The sequence below is a fragment of the Rhamphochromis sp. 'chilingali' genome (assembly GCF_963969265.1).
Source record: "Rhamphochromis sp. 'chilingali' genome assembly, chromosome: 18".
NCBI lineage: Eukaryota > Metazoa > Chordata > Actinopteri > Cichliformes > Cichlidae > Rhamphochromis > Rhamphochromis sp. 'chilingali'.
In genome coordinates this window covers 12,077,583-12,104,279 of record NC_137945.1, presented here as the reverse complement: position 1 = coordinate 12,104,279, position 26,697 = coordinate 12,077,583, and the positions used below count along the sequence as shown (strand labels likewise).

Below are 26,697 nucleotides of genomic sequence, written 5' to 3'. Positions count from 1 at the left end.
TTCCAGGTTTTAGCTTGTCATGTTTAGTATTATGCTTCCAGCTCACTTGGAGCCCTGCAGGATGAGAATCATGTTAAAAGTCATCAGTGTTCTTGTAATTACTATGATGGTAGCGAAAGGTCACGGTAACTTATTAACGTGTCATAATAAGGTCCCGGCTACATTTGACATCAATTATGAGCGTCCTGTAGCCTCTCAGCTGGAGAAAACGGTGTTGTTTAAGCAGCTTCGTTACACCCTATTTATACCCTCCAGGGACATTCTCTGCTTCCTGTTTGCGTGTTGCCTCCAGATGTTAGAGGAGCAACAACATGTGGCTCGCATTCAGGAAGTAATTTTTTATTTTTCTGTCTTTGTTTATTTTTTTTTATTTATATGGTGCATTTGATAGGATTTTTTTTTCTTCTCTTGTTGCATCTGTTGAATTATACATTTGCTCCAGATGTGTTAAAAATAAATGTATGGTTGCAGAATCATTTACAAACCAAATGTGATGTTTTTCTTTCCTTAGCTGTTAAAATTAGGTCAGGTTAGCCAGCATTTTGGGGGAAAAGGCATCAATTGTGAATGAAAATTACAGTATTTTTCCTCTTAATGTTCTTGACAGCCATCTATTTGATAAATAGTAATTAATCTGGAAATGTGACTGTGAACAGTCAAGGCTAAACAAACTGTTATTTGATTTATGACTTGGCCATCTGTTGCGTTTGATTGGCAATCGATGGAGATGTAAACAATCTGTTCGCTCTGAGTCATAGATCATTGTGCTGCTTCAGATCTTGAATACCCTGCCTGACTGTTAAGCCAGAGGCAGCTGGCTGTCAAAACCGTTTCTGGTCATTGTTTATCTGACCTATGGCTGTGACTGCTCAGCTTCTGTCTTGCTCTTTGTTCCCCAAGAATGCATACAGGTGGCAAACGCTGATCTTCTTACATTCCAGCCATCAATACACTCTTCTGCTTTCCCTTTTTATTATAGGCAGTCTTTGGGCTGAATGTTGATTAGCTCTGTGCTTCTGTTTCTGAAAGATTTTACCTGTCTGTGTTGCAGAGTACGAGGACAGTAGCTTATCATTGTGGGTGAACAAGGAGCGCTTCCAAGGATACCTTCAGATTGATGGCTTTACGTTGTATGAGCTGGGGGAAACAGGTGGCGTATGCTCTTTTTCAATATATAACGTATTTATTCCTGAATTTCATTTTCCTTTGCACATTGTTTTTACTTTAGTTAGGGTTTATAATAGAATACTGTCCAAAAGGCTTGAGCCACCCCTAATTTCTTTAGATTTTGCTAAGAAAATGAGAAATAGATGCAGTGATCTATTGAAACCTGTGAAGATAATGAAAATACAGTTAAGATTCCCTGCCAAGTTAACTGTCATATGTAGACCCTTGAGTTAGGTGGCCTTTTTATGCCTGAATTATTTATATGTTAGGGCTTTGAGCTTAACAAACAATCATTCCTCTGAATAATTGTTACGACCCGGCTCAAAAGCTGCAACATAAAAAAGGAGACTAATACCAGCGTGTAGGTGAAAAGAGGTTTTATCTTAAAATGGACTATCAGGTTGGCTAAAATGGCTGGTGCCACCAAGGCAAAGACTAGTGAGCTCCCTGGGAAGCTTGCCTCAGGTATGCTTTTATCCACACCTGATTAGGTGTGGCCAATTAGCACCAGCTGAGCTGAGCTGAGCAGATTAGAGGCTGCAGAGGGACGTAATACCTCCTCCCTTAAAAGGGTTCCTTTAAGACCCCTAAATTTATTAAAAGCCCCTCTGAAGCCTTCAGGTCCTTGACCCACAAACCTGAAATAAAAGTTACAGCTAACAGAAGCACAGTGTTCACATTATAGTTGGCATCTCTAAGCATGGATGGGCATGAGGATTTGAAGTTGCCACACTGAACACACAAAAAGTAACATGTGACCAACACGAAGGAGCACAGTCACAAATCCAAAATGATTACCTGATCTGCTACAACACAAAACCAAAAGTAGCAACAAATAATCACAACTAAGTGATCTGTTGTCTCCACCACACAAAGTCACATACAGTGGCCCTATACCACAACAAGTTACTTAATCCACAAAGTTCAGTAAATCAAGCACACTAGTGACCAACCACAAAATGGAGAGCTATGGCCACACAATGATCACATCAAGGGTGGCTCAGCACCCCACAGTGTTATTGCCATCACCTGGCCAACAACACTCGAAAGTGATCCAACAAAATAGCCATATTCCCCACAACACTAAAGGTCACAGCACAAAACACTCACCTCATGAGGATCTCATTAGCATCCATCAACACTGACATATGCACACACATGGTGTACACTCAATGCCAACTTAAAAACAGCCTACCTGCCTCAGCTACAGACCATAATCATGAATGGTCTCAAACCCCCTACCAAGTTTGGGGCCACTGATTTACTATGTGCAACTCCCAGCCTAAAACACAAAAAAAAACATAACAAAGGAGACGAATACCAGCGTGTAGGTGAAAAGAGGTTTTATCTTAAAATGGACTATCAGGTTGGCTAAAATGGCTGGTGCCACCAGGGCAAAGACTAGTGAGCTCCCTGGGAAGCTTGCCTTAGCTGGTGCTAATTGGCCACACCTAGTCAGGTGTGGCCAATTAGCACCAGCTGAACACACTGAGCAGATTAGAGGCTGCAGAGGGACGTAACAATAATAATCAGAAAACCTGAAGAACTATTGCATGAGAGGACTTTAAAACTGATTTGGAGAAAGTCTTGCTCCTTAGAAGCAAAGTTTACAAAAATGACAGGTGGCTCAAGACTTTTGCACAGTACTGTAATATCCTGCTTCAAAATGTATGGAATCGTGAGTTTCTGGGTCTAGTTTCATTTGTTTTTTTGGTTAGTAGATTAATTGCTGAAATTTCACTGAGAAATAGAAGAATGAACCGAAAACCTCAAAATATTCAGTTTCCTTTCATGGAAAACAAGACATGCAGCCAATGATCACTTTTAAAAACCCAGCACTGGGACATTTTATGTCTTTGCTTTATTATCAGAATAGATACAGATCAATTTTCTGCAGAATGACTGTTTTTTTAAAGGGCTGTATTTTGTTAATTGTGAGCCTAAGATGTGGGACTTTTAATGTGTTTTTTTTATGTGTGTGTCCTTTTTAATCTTTATGACTGTGGAACCAAAGTGATTACAGATTGAATACCAGCTTATATCATTTGAACTGCATCAGCACTTTATACATGGCTTTGCTCAGACTGCCTGCCTCATTTTATTACATTGTAAAACCCCTTAATATTTTAGAATCTCTAAACATGTCTTCCACTTAACAACTTTATGTTGTTTGATTCTTAAATATAGAGCTGCTGTTTTTAAAAAATCCAGTAAAAATATCCAGGGCTAAGGTAGCAAAGAGTATCCCTTCCCTCCAGATATAGCCCATGTTCTGCTTGTTTAAATGTACATACACTTCTCCTCTAAAAGGAAATTTAAGCTCAAGAGTGAAATACAAACTGCCTCTTAAACGGCAGTAAATTGATGGTCTGTGCAGAGAAAGCTGTGCTTTCTAATATTAGATACAGTGTTTTCCTCCTTTATGCTGATGTTGCTGAGATCAGTGATGCTCAACAGTTGAATGTTGCTTAAATGTGTTACTGTGTGCAGTTTTAGTTTCTGGCCCATCCATATAGCAGGCTTTCCAGTTAGTTTTAACAGTTCTGCATATAACACGGTCTCCATAGCATCTTAATTGGATAAACACTGTAACTGATTAAAGGCTACATTGTTAAGTTTGATGTGTATCTGTGAATTTGCTAGCCTTGTCTTTGAAGCCTTTTCAACAAAGCATCAGATTTCACGCTCTTGGGCTCAGCAGAGCTGTAGGAGTGACATTTCATGCTGTAAAATCCCTGCTCCAACACATCGTAAGTCACACTGACACAGAACTTGGTACCCGCGACAGCCCCAGTGTGACCAAACCATTGAAAAGTTTGAAACTGTAATTTATGGGCTAAGATTTAGAGCACATGAGACCTATATTGGTAGCATACTGAAAGCAAAAAAACATGCAACACATGGATTTTAAAATTAAAAGGCAGCAGTTTGGTGTAAAGAAACATTGAAGGTTTTTCTTTGGGGATAGAAGATAAATAGTAAGCAAGCGCTTTCATAGTGCGGTTAATTTGCAGATTTTCTAATTTAACCCATTAGAATCCAACTTGCTTCACACGTTATTGGATGGAGGCAGTGAACTAGTGAATAAACAACTTCTGCAGGTCAAACATGAATAGAAACCTGATAGAAATGTAATACGACATTTTAGAATATGTGAATTCTTTTTTTTAAAGCTATTATTACAAAATCTTGGAATTTAAAGGACTTGAGACTTGAGCAGTAAGGGATTCAGAAGTTCTGTCTACATGTAAGCCATGAAAAATATCTTTTCTATGCTTTGATCTTTTTGCTTGGAGATTGTTTAAAAGATATAATAACAACCCTATGATCACAGAGCTTGGAAGTATTGGATGTCGAAGCTGTAGAAAATAACACCAGTGGTTCTTCATTTCATCTGTGGGTCAAAAATTACAACTAAATTCACAGAACGAGGGGCTTTGATGCCAGAGGGTAGCAGGCTGAGAAACATCAGTGGTTTCAAAAAGTGGTTGAATAAATAACGACACAGTGCAAACACGGTAAATATAATGTTCGATGGGTGTGCCGGTTGTAAGTTTTCACTAATACGTTTATTAATATTAGATCTATTTAATGCATTCTGGATCAATTATGAGTAGGTCACAAGCTCAGCGTTTTTAAGTTGCCAGGTTGTGAAAAACCCACCTTTCACATAGGATTAGTCTTTTTAGCTCTTTAATTAACCCCACAGCCCCTTTCGGATAATCTGATGTTTGACATCCGATCCTCTGGAAAGAGCCGCAAGGCTTCTGAACCAAAAGTCAATTTATTAACTGTTTTCCTTTTAAATCTGCAGACTTGATATTTATGTGAAGAAATCCCTCATTAATCACTTGAATGCACTCACTTTTATAATTGCACTTACTACACCTTGTTGTCACCTTCATAGAAAATAAGAAGCCTATGATGCTTATCAGCATATGTAACTAGTGAAATTGCCACATGTAGAGGATTGAAAAACAAAGAGGTTTTGAACACTGCTGCACTTGAGTGGCTTTATTTGCCATAGTAAATTATTATTAAATTGGACAAATTGTTAAAAATACTCCATAAATGTCTAAATAATACTTGCATGGTAGTGCAATTTTATTGTAAAACTTAATTTGTCCTTTTCCAACTTGAGTTGTGCAGAATCCATCTAATCTTCCTGGAAATACACAGATGAATGATGCTGCTGTGCTCATGCTCAAACACAGCACAGAGTTAATTATACACATTTCCACAGGTTGTATTCCCATGAAGAATAAAAACACCAACTGAACCATAAATTAACATTTTTTCCTCTCTGATTTTCTGTTTCCACCAGCAGTTACAGAAAATCCGCAATCAAAGTTATTTAGATATACAGTATAATTTCACTGAATATACATGTTAAATATTATTCCTTCTCCTGATGCAAAGCTGGCAACTTTCTTTATATAACCTCATTCTTGGCATCTAATCAACGTGAGTGACCACCAGGGGGCAGGCTGGCACTCTCACCCAAGCAGCAAGGGACGTGTAGCATCAAAGCATATCAGGCCGAGTAACAAACCTTTAAAGTTGTGTAACAGTTTTTTGTTGTGCTTTTTAAGCAGATCTATTTGTTGTGGGTTTGGGTTTTGAATGGCACTGAAATAGCTCTCCCACCACAAAGTGACCACTTGTTTCCTATTCAGCCGAGCAGAAAGCCTAAGCTAGCTTAATGTTTGAGTGATGAATGAGCAAAGTGCTCGCCGTGTCCCTTCCTTTCTTCTTCCCCTATTGAGAGGTGATAGATCTCCTCCGGAACCTCTTACCCTCCCACCATTGTCTTTTCACCGTCCTTTTTGTGTGTCTGACTGATTTGTAATCCTTGTCTTCCACCTCAGGCAAACTGGTGGCAATTGCAATCATCGATGAGAAGGACCCCACAGAGGAGAGTGGCAGGTACAAAAGAACACTGAAATTAAAAAGCATGACTCTTATAAATTACTCCCACTCTCACCACAATAATTGAGCTTAAGTGCATGGCTTTCAAATACAGATAAGACCATTATTGTTTGCATCTGCCCACAAATTGCAGCCAACAGCTAAAAAAAGGTTAGACTCCAACTCGTGTGGTATTTCTCTGTCTTCTAATTTGCTTTTAGATTAAAGACCTTGATGCAGAGGGTGGCAAAGGAATACCGGGAACACTTTAACAGGTAAGGCACGGGTAAATGATGAGGTCAAAGACGGAGATCCAATTTATACATTTATTCTAGGATGTTGCGCTCACTGGGGAACGCTGCCTGTCTACTCACAAGCAAGTTATACCTTTGTCAGGGCACGTCTGTTTTTGTTGAGGTTCAGTAGGAACGTAATTATGCAAAATGTCAGATTCCAAATATAGGTGTTCTTTTCAGCTGTCACTCAGAAACACAACTCGGCTTGTATTAATGCAGAATTTTCTGTTTTCTCTGGCTCCAATTGTGCGATAACAACTGGAGATGGGGTATTTTTGTTACGCGCTGTGCTGCTCGACCTGTTCTTTTACAGGAGAGGAGCCAGCGTAACAAGGCAAATGAAAGGATAAAAAAACACTTGAATGCATAATTTCACACTGCCACTATTGTTATTTTTGCTCAAGTGCGCTATAGTTGGCAGGTCATCCTTCCCCTACAGCACCCAGGTGGAAGCAAACGGGTTTTTTTGCTGAAGTGGCTTCAGGTAAAATGAGCTCAAAGGTTGCTGTTCTTTATGTGACCCTCATTTCTGATCACTGTCAGCAGGGAGTCAGTCACCAGGTGGATTGCCACAAAAGATTAGTTAAAAAAAAAAAAAGTCCAATACATTTGCATAATGATGCAGTGCTTTAGTTCCTCGCTGTGTCCTGTCATTGACCGCGTTGCTTCATCAGATACATTTCTGCTTTTGAATGAAGAGGTGTGTCTCAAACCGTAATGATAAAAGTGCTTCTCACTCTGCAGGCATGCCCATTAAGACTGATTGAATTACACAGATCCCTATCATCTGTTATACTACTGTCTGCCACACTACTCAGCGCTGTTTTTGAAGGCTTCAGAGTCTGAGATCCCTACTGAGATCAGAGCTGCCTGCGGCGTTCAGACACACCTAAACGGTACTTGTAATTACAAGCTGCCGAGTGTTGCCCCTGTTAGTGGGTGGAGCCAGCATACAGAGTCAACAGAGCATAGGGGGTGACTGACATTTGAATGAGTTGGTGCCGTTTGATGTAGTATTAGTTCACCTTCAGTTTGTAGCATTTGCAGAAATGTTGGTGTGGGGCAGTGGAGGACTCGTGCCCACGTTTGTGTGGCGGAGTTTGATTTTTGTCACTTTGATGGGCGTGTAGGCTGGGTTGTCACTCTACACCAGTCATTGTGTATGCCTTTATATTTTACAGCACTCATGACAAGATGACAAGCAATGTCACAATGTCTGCCTCAACTGGAGGTTTTTATCCAAAAACGACTCTGTGCGCTCCTTTTTTTTTTTATTTATTTTTTTTTTTAAAGGAAACTTTTGCAACATTTCAAGAAACCCTGCTGTTAAAAATAATGTGAAAATGACCAACTCTGAAGTGTCACTCTTTTGACTGTCACAAACCACAGCGACGTAGCACAAGTTATTTACTAGAAAGCGCAGAGCAGAATTTAGCTGCAGAAGAAACTAAAACGGAAGTAAGCATTGATCTTTAATTCACTAGGAGAGCAGAAACACATCCAGGTTAGTACTTATGAATAGTTGGTGTAAATAGGCAAAACTAAATTAATGCAAGTATTATGAATTTTTAAAAAAAGGTCTTCAAAAAAGACCATAGTAAACAGCAGTTCATCCTACCTCTTAAACCCTCATCTGAACTGCGAATGTAATGACAGATGAAAACATTTACTCATACACATTTAGTATAATCACATAATAAGAATGTATTAAAAGTGACCCTGTTATGCTCATTTGCAGCCTGTATTTTTATTATTTCATTCTACTAGAGTTGATTTGTGTGGCTTCTTTCAGCTGCTCCCTTATTCTTAAGGGGTCGCCACAGCGGGCAGCACTGCATGTTTGATTTGGCACATTTTTATGCGGGATGTCCTTCCTGACAAAACCTCCAAGGGATTTGTGTCTCTTTTCTCAATCGAAATGGGGTCTTTTGCTTGTTAGGCGAACTATTCTGTTCAATAAGTAGGAATCAGTTGGAAGAAATTAACATGATTTTATTGAGATACAGAATTCAGTCAGACTGTTTGGCAATTAGACTATGATAGGAGTGAAGGACCCCTTGAAGTCTAGAAGCTGGTGGTGGTGAAGATGAAGATGGTGATGGGGAGGAGGTGGGTTGTACAAAAGGCAGAAAGACATAAAAGCACAGAGATTTAAAGTACGCAAAATGCAGGCAAGAAGATGATTGGACAGCCTCGATGATGTCATCATTAAGTTTGACAGCGTGAGAAAGTGGAAGTGATGTAAAGGAATAGACTAGCAGCCGAGTACCCGGGAAAGCAGGCAGCTGAGTGATTACAGATCTTCCTTCTTGAACTTGCACATACGCTTCATGGTAACTGTTGAAAATAATCCTTGTTGACCTTGCACTGGGTGTTGGTGCAGCACCTCAGTTCATCCACTCTCTGCAACAAGCTGTTTGAGCTCCCTTCCCCTTTCCTTTAAAGCCAGCTGTCTTCTGATTGGCTGCTCAAACAAGCAGAACGCTTTGAAGGTGGGTGGAGCTTCTGATCCAGAATGAATTCACTGTTGTTTGTTTTTTGTTTTTTAACCCTGACTGCTTGTCCCATCTTTTAATTTCAGCCCACAGAAACATTTTGTTTTTAAAGCATTTCTAAGAACTGTGTGCCATGAGATGACGGGGCCACAAGATTATTTTATGATTACTCATTACCTAGCATAAAAACACCCTCTGGGATTTGGCTCTAAGTATAATGATGGTCAGAATGATGAGTTTAGATAGGTGAAAAAATACGCCCACCTTACTTGGAATTTCTTTTTTTTTTGGTTGTGCTCTGACTTTTGAAAATACTCAGTGAGAACTGCAGATAAAGTCAATATAGACAACCAGGATTTTAAAAAAAGTTTATTAGAAAACCTTGCCACAAAGGGAATATTTTATAAAAACGCAAACAGTTTGGACACACTTACCTTCAGTTTGTTCTACTCTCACATATACAAGGCTCTCAGTAGGTTACTCACTATTTTGGCCAGTGTGCTCCATGATTCCTCCAGCCAGGAGAGTCAGTGGAAAGATATACATACATGGTGAAGAGACTTGTAAATGTTTAATTTATCGGATCTGAAAAGTACTAATAATAGCAAAGTAAAACTGGAATGGAATTTAATTTAATATTTTCTGTGCCTCAGTCTCGTATCTCAGTGGTTGTTTTGCCAGTCTTTGAGATCTGGATCGTTTCTAACAGTGCCTGATCTGTGTCTTATAGCATTGAAGTTATAAGCTGACTTTTTGATGAGCTTTATTCCCAGTCAGGCCCACTATTGTCAGCAAGATTATCAGTAACCCAGACTGATTTTTATATTGCATCCAGTGGCTATATTATACAGTTCAGTTTCTTCATAATCATGTCAAGCACAAGCAGTATTGTTTAGCACCCAGGGGACCAATGCCCTAGATGTTGCTGTGATTCAGAATGAATATAATATATATCTAGAGGCCTCCACAATCAGTCATTCAGAGAAAGTTCCTAGTTTTCCTGGACTTGTGCAACCCCCTTTCCTAGTCTGCCCACAATACACTTTGCTCAGACATTGTGCAGCACAATGAGATACAAATTGAATTCCTCCTCCTACCTTATCGTTTAGATAAATCACCTGAGTCTTTTCTGTGCTAGAAAAGATGAGGAGAAACAGGAGATGGCACAGAATGGAGCTTTGGGGATATTCCCCCCCCCTCCTCTGTTAAAGCGTTCTCCAGTTTCCAATAGCAAGAACATGTAATTTCATTCACCAAGTTTTCATAGCTGTATACTATTGTGCGTTGAAGTTTGTGTCCCAGTTTGTGCTAGTGTCATGCAGTCCACCGAGACAGGAAAAAGAGTTCATTTCACTCAGCATTTTTTGGATGCAATGTTTCGCTTTCTCATGCCACTGATTTCTCTTGCATCTCCAGAGACTTCCAGTTTGGCCACATGGACGGGAATGACTACATTAACAGCCTCATTATGGGGTAAGTGTCTCACATTCAGCCTCCCTCTCTCTTCTCGTGTCATCCTCCTCGTTCTCAGCCTCATGTTACCTTCTGTCAGCTACTTATCCAGGTCTGCACTGACTTGTAATGCCAGCCTCTGCCATTAAAGATGCTCTCTTGTGGAGAAGTCAATTACACAGACTGTCATTTCTTTTTTAGTGCTCTTGGAAACTTTAAACCCCCCTTTCCCCCCTCTACATCCAGCATACACCCAGGAAAAGCACAAAGATCCACAAGCTCATGCAAATCTGGTTGTGAAAGTGCAGCCTATTGAGATGAATATGTGAGGAGTTTAGGGATAGCGGGCTGTGCGTGGATTAAATCTATAGCGGTCATGTATTTTTCTAATAGCTTGCCAAAGAGCAACGCTAATGATGCAGTTAGACCCTTTGCTGCAGCAACTTTGTGCCCAAGCTGAGGCTGGCTGTTAGGGTGTCATGCTTAGGGAGGCCTTGAAACTGACATCCCTTCCTTTTAATTAGGCAGAACCCCACTACGACCAGGATGGCCGTCGCAGTCGGCATGTCTGTTTTGTGTCTACTAACGTACAGCATCTAATTATGTGTGTCTGTATAATTTTGTGTGAGAATCTGCATGCGTAAAACGACCGCGGCAGGATGTTATTTTAATTTGAGCATGTTATTGTTTGTATGAGCAAGATTATAGCAGACATGGTGTCCCAAGTCCTGTGTAATTTAGTCAGTGTGTCACTGAGTACAGTAGAAGTTATGGCTTGAAATATAACTACATTGAACCAGCAGGCTTCTGGTGCACAGTTGAAAATAGGCGGTGTTTATATTTAAGGATAAAAGAGGTGATTAGCCTTCCTAATTTTGTATGAGCACATACAATATGTATTTTTCCTGGGTTTTAGGGGACTGAATTTAGCTGCTGTAGCGCAGGATTAATTGCCCTCCTTTGAGGAATAAAATCCTGGCCTGTCAATGTCCACTAATCCTTTCCCTTAGGAGGGCCATGGAAATAAATCTGATGGCTTTTTATTCCTCTTTCTGTCATCACAGCGATTACTGTGTTCTGGCAGCAGTCTGTCTGGCGTAAGGCTGCTTCTGCTTTCACCAGAGGCACACAAACACACTCAGGAATACACACATACCAGATGAGAACCACTCAAAGTCTGAGGTCGTCTTTGTTTCTGTTTAAATGTAGGATTATCTCTAACCCCTTATATGGGATGCATTGTAGGCTGTGAAAAACGTGAAAAGATGTGAGCTGACTGAAAACTGGCAATATCGAGGGAGGACTTGTAATCGGAATGGGAATGATTACGAAAGGCATTTCTCCAGTTGGACATCCAAATGAACGACCTCCTGATGTCAGCAAACATCATTTTCTGATAACTTTAAATTGATATTTATCCAGATTTTATGTTGGCACGCATCCTAAATGTATATTCTGGACATACTGTGATAATGATTATCATAGTTTACAGCTGGGATTATTAATTAGGCCTTCTTACAATAATTAATGCTCAGAAAATGCTTCTGGTAACAAAGCGCAAAAGGAAACTTTGAGAAAAACGAACTGATGAACTGTTGCTAATGAGTCCTGTTAAAAAAAAAGAAATAAAATAACATGAAGCCCTCAAATGTGTAAACTGCACATAATTTGTGCACAATTTGTTCACTTCTATTTTCATTTTTTAACACCAACTAACATTAGTGCATTAAAGTCAATATTTCAAAAATGTATTAATATATATGTTGTCCAATGTGCACAAAGGGTCAATGGGAAAGCACAAGACATGCCGAAAATTGCATAATTTAGAAATTGTGTAATCACATTGTGCCCAGCAGAGCAGCTTGAGCTGCAGCACATGTAGGCGAGTACATGCTAAAGCTGAGCAGACAGTTGTGAAGTCTTTGGTTGTATTCACAGTAAATTAATAACTAGTTTGTTAAAATTCATTTGCTGAATTTTTAATGAACAACAACCCTGTTCAGAATATAAGGAACAGCTTCTGATAAATCAGTATTAGACAACTGTTGGTTAGTGGTTGCTGGAGGTTGGAGGTAGAAGTCATTGTTTAATTGATTGCTAAAGCTTTAATCAGGCAGGCATCGAGACTGGTCAGTCACCCCCCAGCACTGACCAGCCTCCAGAGAAAGGAGGAATGACGAATAGTTGCTGGCAGTCGTAAAGAGGTACCAAAACCCTCCTTGTGATTGCTTTGGTTGTTAGCAGACTGCCTGTAGAGTGGCTCCAATACGCTGACGAACAAAAAAACTTGGCTCAAGTCTTCAAGATGGGACTCTCATGTAGTTAGGGATGGGTACCGGTATCCAGTGTCATTATGGCACCGGTTCTGACATAAACGGTAGTAACCAGACCGAAAAGCAGCGCACATTTCGGTGCTTTATTTCAGTGCTTTTTTTCCTGAGATGTCATACACTTTGGATTCTAGCCAATCATTTTACCTTTCCAAGGATAGTAGGCGGGCCCAGGTACGTATGCTCTTTTAGAGCAGAGCTACAGATTAAAAATGCCCAAGGCGAAGCGGTCAAAAGTCTGGCTGTACTTCACAGCAAAAGATGCAAACTCAGCAGCAACAAGTGCTTTAAGGTGATACTGTGCAAAGGAGGTAACACCTCGAATCTGATGAAACACCTGGCGACGCATAGCCTTTTTTTAAAAGCCGAGAAATCACCGTATTTGATAGCTTGCTGCAAGACCGAGCACCGAGCACATCTACCCATCCCTACATGTAGTCTGTGCTTCTTGTGTTAGTTCTAATGAATACCAATAGTTTCTCAGCTCCTGCTCCATAGTGAATCCAAAGACATGTAATGGTATCTTATCGTCTAACTTTCTATCTAATATGCAAATTCCCCCAAATCCCGAGTTATTACTTGAATAGTGAATTTTGGCTAGACTAGAAATGAGCTCACTATTACTTTAATTCCTTTAGCAGTTTGTACAGATCTTGTAGGATGGTACATAAAAGAAAAACAACAACAAAACCACTGGCCCTAATTGCATAGAAACCATTTTTTGCAGTAGAAGAAGAATGTGTGCAAATGGTAGAATATATGACCCTTAATTATGGTGGCGAACCCCCAGTAGTCCCACTAACTGAGGCACCTAGGCTAATCCATATTTATTTTAAATGGGTGCCATCTGTTGGAGTAGGCTGGATGTCAGATGGAAATACCCATTCATAATGTGTGTGTGGTTGTGTGTGTGTGAGAGAGAGAGATTGCAGAACTCAGCTGGGCAGAGTAGTGAGGCACTGATGACTCTACCGCACAGGCGTATATGTTTGCCCTCCTGATTTCAGCGGGGTGGTGGATTGGGACAGTGATGGATATGCGTGTGTGTGTGTGTGCAATTTGTTGCTGGGTTGAGTAACACCGCGGGGATGTAAGGTGGCAGCGCCGTGATGGACTGTTTGTGCGCCTGTGTGCATGTGTGTATCTAAGCACTAGGATACCTTATCTAAGCCAGGCTTTGGTGTTGTGCGAGACGTGTGGAAGAGGGATCGGTTGTTTGTATGACCTTATTCCCTATCTCACTGAGTTTTGTAATTCCTCTGCTGATTTGTCGAAATGAGCCGGCTTGGCAGCGTACAGCGTGTCACTGTTTCTGTGTTTTCTGTTAAAACAAAGCCTGTAAGATCACTGGAGTAGTTAGTATATGTTTTGTACGTGTCTCGGTGTGGATGCAGAGCTGCCTTCCTCTGGACTCCCTGGGCTTCACTTGTCAGTTTTAGTTTGTAAAGGTCTCTTTAACTGTGACCGGCACAGACCCATAAAACCCCTGAGTTGCACACTCTTTGTATAAAAGATGGAAGAAATGCCACTCTGAAATGGGCCACACTGCATCGCCTTTTTCCTTGGGAAAGAAAAATTCTCTGTTTGAAAGAAAACCCATGGGAAAAGTTGGGTTGCTCAGAGTACAAAGGGTTTGTTTATCTCACTATTGTATTCTCTGTGTTGCAATTTATTCTTTAAGACTACAATTTGTTCCCATCTAATGATGCTCTTTGATAATGGCAGTCTGAGGTGTGGGGGTTAAGAAGATTAAAAGCCGTGTTTCCTGTTTTTTTCCTCAGCGAGGTGACAGTTCCCTCCGTTATCATCCTCAACACATCCAACGAGCAGTACTTCCTGCCCAGTGAGCCGATCGAAAGCATGGAGCAGCTGGTCCAATTCATCAGCAGTGTTCTGAACGGTTCTGCACAGGTCCAAATCCTTCCCTCTCCCCTCCCTTGCCTCCCTTTCCTGCTTTCTGTTTATGTATTCAGCCTGGTGTAGCCTTCGCTCCCCTTCACCTTATGTTGTACTGTTGTAATCACACCAAATCTTCATTAATCAAGCATGTTGCCTTGCATTTTAAGTCCCCCACTCAGAAATTTTTTTTTTTATCAGATGAGATATTTTTCCAATCTCCTTTTTGCATGTTTAGATTTCATATTGCATTCCCTTTTGAATAGATTATCTGCAATAATTCTGTTCTGAGCCAAACACTGAGATTACTACATGACTTTGTATTGTAGTGTGCGCACTAATCTCTACGCTAAAGTCACCAGATGTATGAAACCATAAGCCAAACACCCAAAGGTCTTTTTCCTTTTTCCGAGAATGGTCTGGGCTATTTTTCGCCTGGCAAAACAAACCACCCTCCCACCAAATAAACAGCAACAGAAACCACCATGTTTCTGCAGTCCAGTTTTAGCCAAGCCCCGGACAGTTTCAGCCTCTACACGTCAGGCTCGTAATCTCAGCCATCTGGTGTCTCAGGGCCCGTTTGTCCTTCATGTAGAAATGCACCAAATAAAGTTTTTGCCCCACAAAAAATGTTACCATAGAATAGAAGTGGATTTCAAGGATTTTCTTGTGGAGTGTAGGGAGCTTTTTTGCTCCAAGCATGATCAAGTTTTGTGAATCTTTAATGCTTTTTCAATGGAAGTATAAAAAACATGAAAACTGGGTGTGTTTTTTGTGGAATTCGCCTCCTGTGAAGCATGAACCAGCCTCAAGAACAGAGTTACCTTAGCAGTCTGTCACATCGCTACACCTGGTTTTCATGGAATAATTATTTTATTTTTTTAAACTCACTGCTGCCATATTTAAGTCCTCGTTCCTTTGCTTCGTTTCAATTAAGAAGAAAAAGCTACAACTTCTTTATATGTTGTTTTTGCATAAGGATGTCTGATACCTTGCGTAGTTCTCATGCAATTTGTGCTTAGTCTGTTCAGCAGCTGCATCCACAAAGATTGTCTCATACCCCACCTTCAGCTTATTTCCAGAAGTCCTGCTTAGTTGGAGCTCACTAATTGGCCATCCTGATGAATTAGCATCAGGACAAATCACTCATTGGCTGCCCCGGTGCTTTTTGCCAATAAATGAGCTCAGATGGAGCAGAACTGCTGCACTGTGAGCAAACTAGAGTCAGGCACATTAGATAATTTTGTGCAAGGAAGCGGTTAATTAAACATTATTTAAAATGTCTGAAATGTACTAAGCACATGACTGGAGAACTGAAACCTGGATATTTCAGTCTGTGTATAGTATGTGTTGCTGTTTGCGAAGTTTTTATTGATTTATTGATTGTTTTGTGGTTTAGGGAATGCTTCCAGGTAACTGCATCAAATTGTTGTTGCCAAGCTGAAGAGTGCATGAAACCCTGCGCATGTCCTATAGAACTGGGATAGACTACACGTAGTAGCTTATCTGTGTCCATTAAACTCTGTCTTCCTGCAGGCATATGGAGGTGACGGCATCATTCAGAGGATCAAACGTGTTGCCTTTGATGCCAGGTCCACCATTATGGTAAGTTGGTGAGATTTCAATCAGAGAATATTGCCTAAGCAGGATGTAGCTCAAGTTCAAAGTGAAATGAAATACAAAACATCATCTAAGATTTCCACCAAAAAGCAATAAATATGTACAAAAGAGCGTAAAATAATTCAGTCTGCAGGATGTCTGCATCAAGTGTTCCTCAGGACTGAAGAAACAATATGACTAAAATTCAATCATGTCTTTTTTGTGCCCTGTTCATGAAGAATCAAGCTCCAAAACTATATTATTATTATTATTATTATTATTATTATTATTGTTGTTATTATTTCGTTGCATAGTTGCATTCCTAAAAATGAATTTAAGTGGTTGAATGTTATGCTTCATTATTATGCTGACCTCTCAGAGGGACTCAGTATGCCGGCTGAAATTTGGGTATAAAACTGGTAATTCAGTTTATTTAATAAATAACAATACATTTCTGAGATTTAAACAACCTTTTGACAAATTTTCTCAGTTTTGACAGACGGTATCGTAGATTTGTATTAAAGTTGACTTAAGCATACAGTGGCCAAAAGTTCAATATTTGCACTGCTTTGGTTCTGTTTTGGTCTCCACCACCTTCATGGGGAAATGTGTTTTTCTGTGTTCACCAGCTAATTGTAACTATTAACTAATGGCTTGTATACAGTTGGAACAATGTTCTGTGGGTTCTCACATTACATACAACACTTACTGTTTGTCAAATAAGAGTATTGCAGATGATTATCCAATCTAGCTTTCAAGCTAATATTACTTCAGGGTAATTTTACTATGCGACATGCTACTCAGAGGACGCTCTCCTGTTTAAGGATACCAGGCTTCACCTCTACAATTAAAGCGCAGCATTATCGTGCTGCACAATATCAAATTGCCCCTGTTATGGAATAATATTCTTGCTGTGTTTCAAAATGTGCTTCACCTTGACTGCGTTTGCTAAATTAGGGTTAATGCTCTGTGTTCAAGCTGCTCTGCAACAATGTCAAACAAATGCCCCTGTGCACTCCACTTTTCCTCTTTGAGGAAAAACAACATTTAGAGGACAAGATTGGATGTACAACTGAGAATATGCAGTACAGGCAGTAAACAGTCCGTAGGGAGAGGGGGGGAAAAAACAGCAGAGCAGATGGAGGTGGAGTGTTGAGGGAGGAGAGGGTCAGGCGGCTGAACTTCTCCTCCTTCTTTTACTCTAAGTAGTTGGTTCTTTTGGGAGAACTAGTGTTTATTTTACCAAGGGTGTGATAGGAATGTAAATACAGCTGTGAATAATACCTCTCAGCAGGCATGGTTGAACTTTAACCACGACTAACACTCTGCTCCGCCCATAACAGTGTCCTTAAAGCCATGTGGAGCATGTCTAAATGAGAATCGCATGCTTTAATGTTAGATTGAAGTAAAGGGTTTGACTTAAAGCTCAAACGAGAGCCTTTTAACAAGATATTAATTGAAGGTTTAATTCTTCGTGCGTCAGATCAGGCTTGACTCTCGGGTTATTAAATGAAATCAGTGATAAAGTAAGCCAGATGAGCAATGGGTAAACGTTTCAGTGCAAAAGAAAAGCTGTATTTCTTTGAGCTAAAAAAGCAACAATGCAGGATCTTTATTTGACTTCTTCTATTGGCTGCTTAAAAGTAAAAATCTTGTGTCAAGGGTCTGACTTACATCTGTAAGAGAAATGAAATGTGAGACTTGTGCTTTCCTAAATTTAGCAAGCTGGAAGTATCACCAGTCTAGTTTTGCTTACAGTGACATGATATAATATAGAGGAGATAGGCAACAGCCATCACCTTGCCCCTAGAGAGCCTATTTAAATTCATGTCTGACAGGAGCATGAAGAAGCAAGCGCATTAAGCCCAATGAGTCATAGCCAGCTGTGTTAGCATAGCATGCCCATCCTTTCCCTCATCCAGCATCACAGAGCACCGGCAATTACCATTCCTCTTCCTGTGGCAACGACTGAAGGGAACGTGAGTGTTTCTCTTCTTCTCAGCTCAGTGGCTGGCAGGAGTTGGGACCGAATGTGCCCTTTTAGGTGGATTCTCTCTGATGCAGTTTGCTACATTAAGATCATCTGAATTGTGCTTCACGTGTTCCTGAAAGAAAAAAAAAAACAGATTTAATTACACTGGAGTGCTTAAGAAATATTAGAAATAAATTGTATCAAAGTGGAAAACATGGATGTGAAATGAGGGGTGCCTTAATTATTACCAGAGAGCAACTTGTTGGCTCTGCGTGTTTACTTTGATTTTTCTCTTAAGTGATCCTCAAGGATAAATGTAGTTGTTATAAATGTGCAAATTTGTCACTAACGCTGGTTTAATTTAAAATGAAAAGGTTGTAATTAGGATGGAAAGCACAGTCTCGACAAATGTAGCGTCCACAGAGGTTTGCGTCACGTTCCTCCAGCAGCTTTTTGCTCATTTCCGTTTCATCTTCGTCTCATAAGCGAGATTAGCCAGCTTGTGACCTGTAGTTACCTATAGCATCATGCTCTGTGCAGGTCTGCAGAGATTTACATTCATATTCATGGAAGCATAATTTCGGCTTTAATGTGCTCGCACGCACTAAAGCCGAGGGAGGTGGGAGGTGAGCCCGTAATAAGCAGGGCAGTGTGTGTGCAGGCAGTATCTTCAGAAAGACTAGTGCGTAACGGTGGGCCTGTGCTCGTGTTTGATTTTTCTTTATTCATCTTAGTTGAGTTTGTAAAATGAGAAAGTAAAAGAAACATGAAGGATGTTCGATTGAAGGCCAACGCTCTCCAATATGGTCATTTGGTGTAAAACAAAACAAGCGGCACAGCAGACGATACAAATAGTTTAACACACTATAAGCATCTGAAAATTACAGGACAGAAGTGGAATTAATACTAAAACATTAAACCCTGCGTGAGTGTATGGAAATGTTTCAAGACCAGCTTTTTAAAAACTTACACAACATGTAGTGTAAATGATAGAATACATGAATAAGTTACAAACTTGGCGAAAAAGTGTTTTGATCTGCAGATCTGATTTGAATTTGCTTAACTTTCTGCAGCTAAAGGCAGGCTCTTTGCTACTACAAACACTGGTTGTTGAGAGCAATGTGATGCTTTTATGGGACTGGACTGAACAGGTTGTGTTACAAGTAAGCAAGTCTCAGTGTGTGAATTTAAGAAACTGCAGCACTGACTCATCGTGGGACCTCTGGACCACAACTGAGCTTTAGGGTCTTATTTATCATATTTCCTCCCTTGTAGTCTCCGATAATGTGTGCACATGTCAAAGTACATGTGGCAGTTTCATTATATTTTGCCCCGAGCTCATAAACTAACCATCACTCCTACTAGCTGTTAGTCGTGGTAGACAGACAATCGGACCGAATTGACATTTTGCTGGATATTGATTTAGCCTGACATTTACCTCTTGTTAGCAGATTGTTTTGTCTTAAGCAGTCCTCATACTCACTTGACATCCCTTTTACTTTCCTTTTATTACCATTTGCTAGTAGTGTAGCTGGTTATTTCTGCGAATGACCTCAGATTACTGTGTACAGATGTATTCATTTTAATTTTTACTCCCCATTTTCTTGTCTGTGTCATGCGTGGATCTTGCTGAGAAGCTAGCTGGATTTCAGATTTTTTTTCCCCATAGAAAGGAAAACAAAATTAATCCTGTGAACGATGATCAGTTAGTGAAGGAAGAAAAACTCAGATTTCTTGGATAATATTATTGTTTGCACATAAATGTTTTGACTGACAGACAGACATACAGATAGATCAAGAGCATGGTGATGGATGAGACCATTAATGACAAGTCGTTCGCCAATGAGTGTGTAGATTTGAACCAAATCTACACACTAAAAATTAGTTTTTATTCAGCATGACCATAAATGGGTGACTGAAAGTGTTCACAGACATCAAGACAGATTTTTTTTTATATATAGACTTCTATAGGGCCAGGACTCTATTTGCAACCACAGCTGTCGCCATCTGGTGCACGTTCAAGACACTTCAGCATAATTTAATTTTCCATATTAACTTCACAATATATTAAACAACACTGGAAATAGCGATTGAGTAATTAGAAACCTATCTGGAAATAATTCTCACTCAAATTTTTAAATCAAATGACAAACAATGATCACTTCCTCGTGGACTTCTGTTCTGTGAGACCTTTCGAAACCAGAGAGTTGCCCCCCCAGCTGTTAGAAACAATGCAAGTTTAAGGTACGCTGTATGGATACAAGTATTGGGCCACACCTCTAAATCACTGAATCCAGTTGCTTTTCGACCTGTTGCCACAGGGGTATAAAATCGAGCTCTTGGCCATGCTGTCTGCTTTTACAAACATTTGTGGAGGAAGGGTAATCCTAATGCGCTAACAGAGTTTGAGTGTGGTACCATAAGAGGATGCCACTATTGCGAAAAGTTATTTTGTGAACTTTCTTCCCTCATAGATATTCATCAATCTTTTATTTGCAGTTAATGGTGTTTAAAGTGGTGTTTGGTTGCTGAAAGATAAAACTAAGGTTATATATTTTTCTCTTGTATTTTCTCACTGGATTATTTCAGTGTTTTCCTCAAGTTACTGTATTAGTGTCTTTTACAAATTTGTCTCCCTATACTCTCCCTCACCCCTCGTGCTTCGCGTTCTTAATTTTCCTTTCATCTTTCGCTGTCTTCTTTCCCTCATCAGTCGGTGTTTCGCAGCTCTCCACTGCTGGGCTGCTTCCTGTTTGGCCTACCGCTGGGCGTAATTAGCCTGATGTGCTATGGCATCTGCACAGCTGAGTCTGATGACGGTTCGGATGACATAGATGCGCCGAAGAGAGAGGGCCTGACTGACGAGGAGGAGGAAGAGGAGGAGGAGGAGAGGCAACGTGCTGCGGCGCTGGAGGGCCCAGAAGAAGAGGATGAGGACATTGGAGAGAAGGATCCTGAAGAGAAGAAAACCGATTAACACAGGGGCACCTGCTGGATAGAGGATCATAGGCCTAGTCAAATGCAGTGACATGAAACTCAAAGACATATCAATGTGTTACTGTTGTGCTTTGTTTTTCATCTCACTTCCCCTCAGAGCCCCTCTAGCACAGACTATTCTTCCATCTTTGAGTTCTTTGTCTGCGTGTAAGGTCGGCTGCTTGGCGAAGCCACTGAATTATGTTGAAAGCAAACAGCCTCTTTAATGATGGAGTGTAAACACTGTTCACATGAAGAAGGGATGGCTGCGAACCAAACATACCATCTTATTTATTATGATTCCAACCAACCAACCAACCAGTGGTTAATTCCATGTGACGTGTGACACCCTGATTTCATAGTTCAGTGTCTTGAAACCACTTTTTTTTTGTCGCATACCGAACTATTTTTCATTTTAATTCTCATTTTCTATATTATCCTACAGTAGTAGAAACTGATTGATGTTGCCTTTAAATTTGCCCTCAATCCATTGTGTAGGCTTGTGTATTGTTATTGACGCGTGTAGAATGAAAAAGAAGTGCCCAACAAGGAAAATCTGCCATCGTTGAAATGTGCAGTTTTTGTTTTTAATTCTGTGTTATTGCCTAAAAATATTTCTTCTTATAAAGGGTTACAAAGTGCCCAGACAGTTCTGCACTTCACCGCATTTCTCTGTCAGCCATCTGCTGTCATTAAGAAAGACTGGGGACAATAATCGGGATCACTCGCTGTGATACCGACACACGGCAGATGGACATTTTTAACCCATTTCCTTCCAACATGACCAACTGGGTAAAAACAAATAAAAAATATCCTTATATAGACAGGTTGTACCTGTCTAGCAAAAGCCATAACATGCACCAGTAGCTCCTGTGGATCTTAACAAGTCATATTCCTCAGACAGACAAGCTCTGTCTGTTTCCATATTTCAGGCTATCCCCCATCACCGGTTTCTATATTCAATTCATTTGACATTTGAAGTTTACATCCCAGTGCCCTGAGATGTACACAGAGCATGTAGAACATTAGGATTGTCTTTATGCTGCTGAGTTGTTGTTGTTCTTTTTTTTTTTCTTTGTTGGTCTCAAGGCATAGAGATCCTGTATACCCTCTCCTTGTGACTAAAGTGTGTGTAATAGCTGAAATCAAGTAGGGATAATGGATTCCTCCTTAATTCACCAGACCAATCTATTTCATAAAAAGACAGAGTGTTCCCAAAATCCTCTACACCCAGTGTAATAACATTTTCATGAAAATTCCACAGTACAGTGCACCTTACTGGATTTAGGGTGCAATGAGGCAGAGACCTCAAAGCATCTGAAAACACAACTTGAATATCTGTAAAATAGATTCTTACTCTCAGCTGGTACGGCGAGTTACGTGGCGTCCACCTTTTCCAATAAAGATCAATTTTCTTCAATATAAGATTTTCTTTAATGTTCTTGTTTTTTGCCAAGAGTTAGAGGACATGGTTGATGCTGCTGACATGTGTCTACGTCAGCAGGTAGGCAGCTTATAGCATAAAGACGAAACTGGGGCCGCGCTCGCCCGGCTCTGTCCAAAGAGCTGCCTCAGAGCTCCTTTAAAAAGCAGGAATAACAGTAATTTCACCATTCGGTTCTAGTTCAGTAACCCATTCGACTCAATATAAGCACACCTTTTCTCTTTTAAAAGAAAATTGTTATTATCTGTGGTTTACTGTGAAGCTGCGCTAAAGGAGCCATGCCCTCGCCTTGCCTTCTGGTCTGTAGTTGCCTACCACTATCTGCCAAACTTCCTGTTAGGGTTTGAATTGAGTTTGTCACATTTTATTACAGGTTTGAAAGATTGAAATAAAGATGGTCGTCTTTTTTTCTTGCTCATTGGAATTTCTTTCTTTTTTTCATCATGTAATGTCGGGTTGTTAGGTTTCCTTTTTTGTTTTTTCTTTTAGGTCTGTCAATCTTCCAGCTACCGTGCTGTGCAAAAGTCTTGAGCCGGTCCTCACATCTTTGTTTTACTTCCAAGCGCCAGAGTTACTTTAAATTTTTAAAAAGTGGTTGTGAGCAGTAGTTCTCTGGGCTTTTTGAAGATCTTGGACATGATGCCTTTTCCCCTCAGCAGTGTGGGTAGGCGGCGTGGACATTGAGTTTGTGAATTTGGTAACTCGAGAATGAGGTGAAATAGGAGCTTCAAGTTGATAACAAAGGTGTATCTACTAAAAGCCTTGGACAGGATTAAAACTCAGTGACCTAGACCTCAAAGTCAGAGGTAAATTTCACTGAGAACACAGTAAGATTTTCAGTTAATGCCATTGGTGAATGTCCTAAAAATTTTGGATGTCTCAGGGACCTTGATCTGAAAGCAAAAGTAAGTTTTCTGACCATCTTGTGTATGCAATAACAAGATGATGTAGGATTTTGTAATTGATACTATAGGTGGCTGAGGGGTAGCAGTATCACAGTATTTCAGTATAATGATTTTGTTTGGTAAGCTATGTAACTGACCTGTTACGGTTAACAAGGCTCCTAACTCAAAGAATGAACCAGTGCCAGGTCTACACCAACACATACCAGACAAAAAACAGTTGTAGGTGCTTTGTTAGTAGCAGGTTGTCAGAAAAACACACTGAATATCTTTATCTGCATGTATGAAAAATGCCAAAGATGACAGAATCTGACAGACATAAAATAGTAATTTTGTACAAACAAAGTGATTCCCAAAGAGTTATTAATCAACAATTGGCAAATCACAACACATCTACACTGAAAAAGAAATGGCAGCAGGTGTTGCTTCTGACTTTAAACCCTGGTAGAATAATACAAACTCCTTATGTTCTGTATTTCCTTCTGTACTAATGAATAAATCACTGCACGTATTTTCTTTGGTAAATGGTAAATGGCCTGTATTTATATAGCGCTTTACTAGTCCCTAAGGACCCCAAAGCGCTTTACATATCCAGTCATCCACACACTGGTGATGGCAGCTACATTGTAGCCACAGCCACCCTGGGGCGCACTGACAGAGGCGAGGCTGCCGGACACTGGCGCCACCGGGCCCTCTGACCACCACCAGTAGGCAACGGGTGAAGTGTCTTGCCCAAGGACACAACGACCGAGACTGTTCAAGCCGGGGCTCAAACCGGCAACCTTCCGATTACAAGGCGAACTCCCAACTCTTGAGCCACGATAGCCACGATCTTTGAAAAACATAAAGAAATGAAGGCTGCTTCAAGACTTTTGCACACTATAGTTCTCTGCCAAGCTTCAATTATCACACAGACAAATGTGTTTTTTTTTTTCTTCCCCCCACTTCCACCATTATAATCCTTGGCAGAGGTGTGTACTCACATATGGCAGATATAATCACATTTTTGGAGAGCTAGGTTTAACCAGGGCTGATTGCTTTCCTTGATGTGAAACTCATTTATTTCTTCTCTTTAGGGAAAGACGACGTTCTCAAGTCAAACTCAGAAACGTGACTTTACATAATGAAAAAGCACACCGTCAGCATACTTCCCTCACATGATTTGAGAGGGGGGAAAAAAAGTGTTGCTTTTCGTAAAGTTTGATTGGTTGTTTTCAAGTCTGATAAAGTCAGAGAATTTTCCAGCGGATGTCTTTTTGGGGACAAATTACCACATAGGGGGAGATAATATATTACTACATCAGAATCAGTGTCATTGAGTGGTGCTGATGCAAAAAGTAATTCATCGCTCAATTACCTCGCGCTATATTCTGAGAATGAGTTTCATCGTGTGCTAAATGAAGGAGGCCTGGTGTCTCTCTCTCTCTCTCTTTTTTTCCCAAAGTACCAACAGTCTGGCGCGCTAGACAAGGGCAATTACACACTGAAGCTCGTTCTGACGTCTGTCTTATGTTGGAATGGCAAATTAAGGCGAGATAGTAATCATCTCATTTCTGACTCACATGGGAGGTGTTTAATGGTTTAGGTTCACATGTAAGGTCAAAGCAAAAAATAAAAAAGAAGGAAAGATAGATGGTTATTTCCGTTAATGCTTCAACCCTCCATGTCGAGTGTAGTCTGAGCTCAGTTGGTGTCAATCAGTAGCAAGATGAGAAATAGCTGATTAACTTTGCTCACCATGGAAACCAGCCCACACTTGTTCTCTGTGAGTCTTTGCAAATCCTGTTAGAAACAAGAGTATTTTATTTATTTATTTATTTATTTATTTATTTTTGTATGGTTGATAGATGGCTGCAGCTGCCCGATTCCATCTGTTTGCTGCCACTATAGAAAAATACCTCAATGCCTAATTACACAAACAATGTAGGCAAATCTGCCCTTTTGAGATATCTCACCTCCTCTCAGTGAATCGGTGTGTGTGTGTGTGTGCACACGTTTATTTCGTTCAATCATCAGCTGTTACATCCTTTCTCATAGCCCTGTCTATGACTATTTTTGGGGATCCGACTTTACCTCAACAGTTCAACTGGGCTTAATAGGCACTTGTCAGCCTGTCAGTCGATAGACGGTGCTCGTTGCTGCCGTTTTCTTCTGTGCGCTCTGACAATTTGGCAAACTTTTCTTCAGGGCTTGTGTGAAAATGATTCTGCAAAGATGGTTGTTGCCCATCAATGCTGTTACAACTTCTCCTGCAACAAAAAGCATCAAGTAGGCAAACTCCTGCAGGGGATGGTAACTGCAGATAGAAGCTGAGATAAGAACTCCGCATTAGAGCAGCAAACACACCCTGTTTTTGAAACACACAGGACGTGGTAAAGAAACTATGTTTAGTTTGTGATGTCTGAACACTATTAGATCTCACCCATTATGGTACAGAATCATCACAAAGATTTCAACCCACTTATGCACGTGTGCCTTTTTCTTCCTTAAGTCCGTCTATTCCACATACTCTACACTTACTGGCCACTTCATTAGTTGCACCTTGTTATTGATGGATTGGATTCCTTTTTGAATTGAAACTGCTTTGTGGCATAGATTCAACAACATACTTCAAACATTCCTCTTGATCTCACAGTCACAGCCACCAGGTTGTTGTCATGCTCAAGAAACTAGTTCTAGATGATCCGAGCTTTGTGACACCATGCATTATCCTGCTGGAAGCAACCATCAGAAAATGAGTACACTGTGGTCTCAAAAGGGATAGATGTGGTCAGCAACAATACTCAGGTGGGTTGTGGTATTTAAAACATGCTTGAGGGGCCGAAAGCGTGCCAAGAAAATATCCTCAACACCAACAGCAGCGCTGGCATTTGCTCACACAAAGCCGGACGGTTCCATCCAGTTTCGAGACTCATCAGACCAGGCAATGTTTTTCTTCTATCAATCTTCTTTTGTTCAGTTCTGTGAGCCTGTGTGAAGCCTCGGTTTCATGTTCTTATCTGACAGGAGTGGCACTTGGTGTGGTCTTCTGCTGCTATAGCCCACTTGCTTCAATGTTCAGAGATGCTCTTCTGCATACCTTGGTTGTAACAAGTGATTATTTCAGTTACTGTTGCTTTTTTTTTTTTTTTTTTGCTCAAAGCAGTCTGGCCAGTCTACTTTAATCTCTTAAATAAGCAAGCTGCTTTTGTCCCCAGAGAACTGCAGCTCACTGGATATTTTCTTATTTTCAAACCATTCTCAGTAAAACCCAGGGATGG

The 26,697-nt window shown here is 40.4% G+C and overlaps 1 protein-coding gene across 1 annotated transcript in view; it reads left to right on the top strand.

Moving 5' to 3' along the window:
• Positions 1-22,959, top strand: part of tmx3b (thioredoxin related transmembrane protein 3b) — a 35,945-nt gene extending 12,986 nt beyond the window's left edge. Inside the window, exons 10-16 of the mRNA XM_080864723.1 lie at positions 1,052-1,150; positions 6,036-6,093; positions 6,297-6,350; positions 10,283-10,339; positions 14,430-14,559; positions 16,081-16,149; positions 20,829-22,959. Of these exons, the coding sequence (XP_080720849.1) occupies positions 1,052-1,150; positions 6,036-6,093; positions 6,297-6,350; positions 10,283-10,339; positions 14,430-14,559; positions 16,081-16,149; positions 20,829-21,092 (731 nt within the window). The 3' untranslated portion in view covers positions 21,093-22,959. The remainder of the gene's footprint in view (positions 1-1,051; positions 1,151-6,035; positions 6,094-6,296; positions 6,351-10,282; positions 10,340-14,429; positions 14,560-16,080; positions 16,150-20,828) is intronic.
• Positions 22,960-26,697: the final 3,738 nt, after the last annotated feature.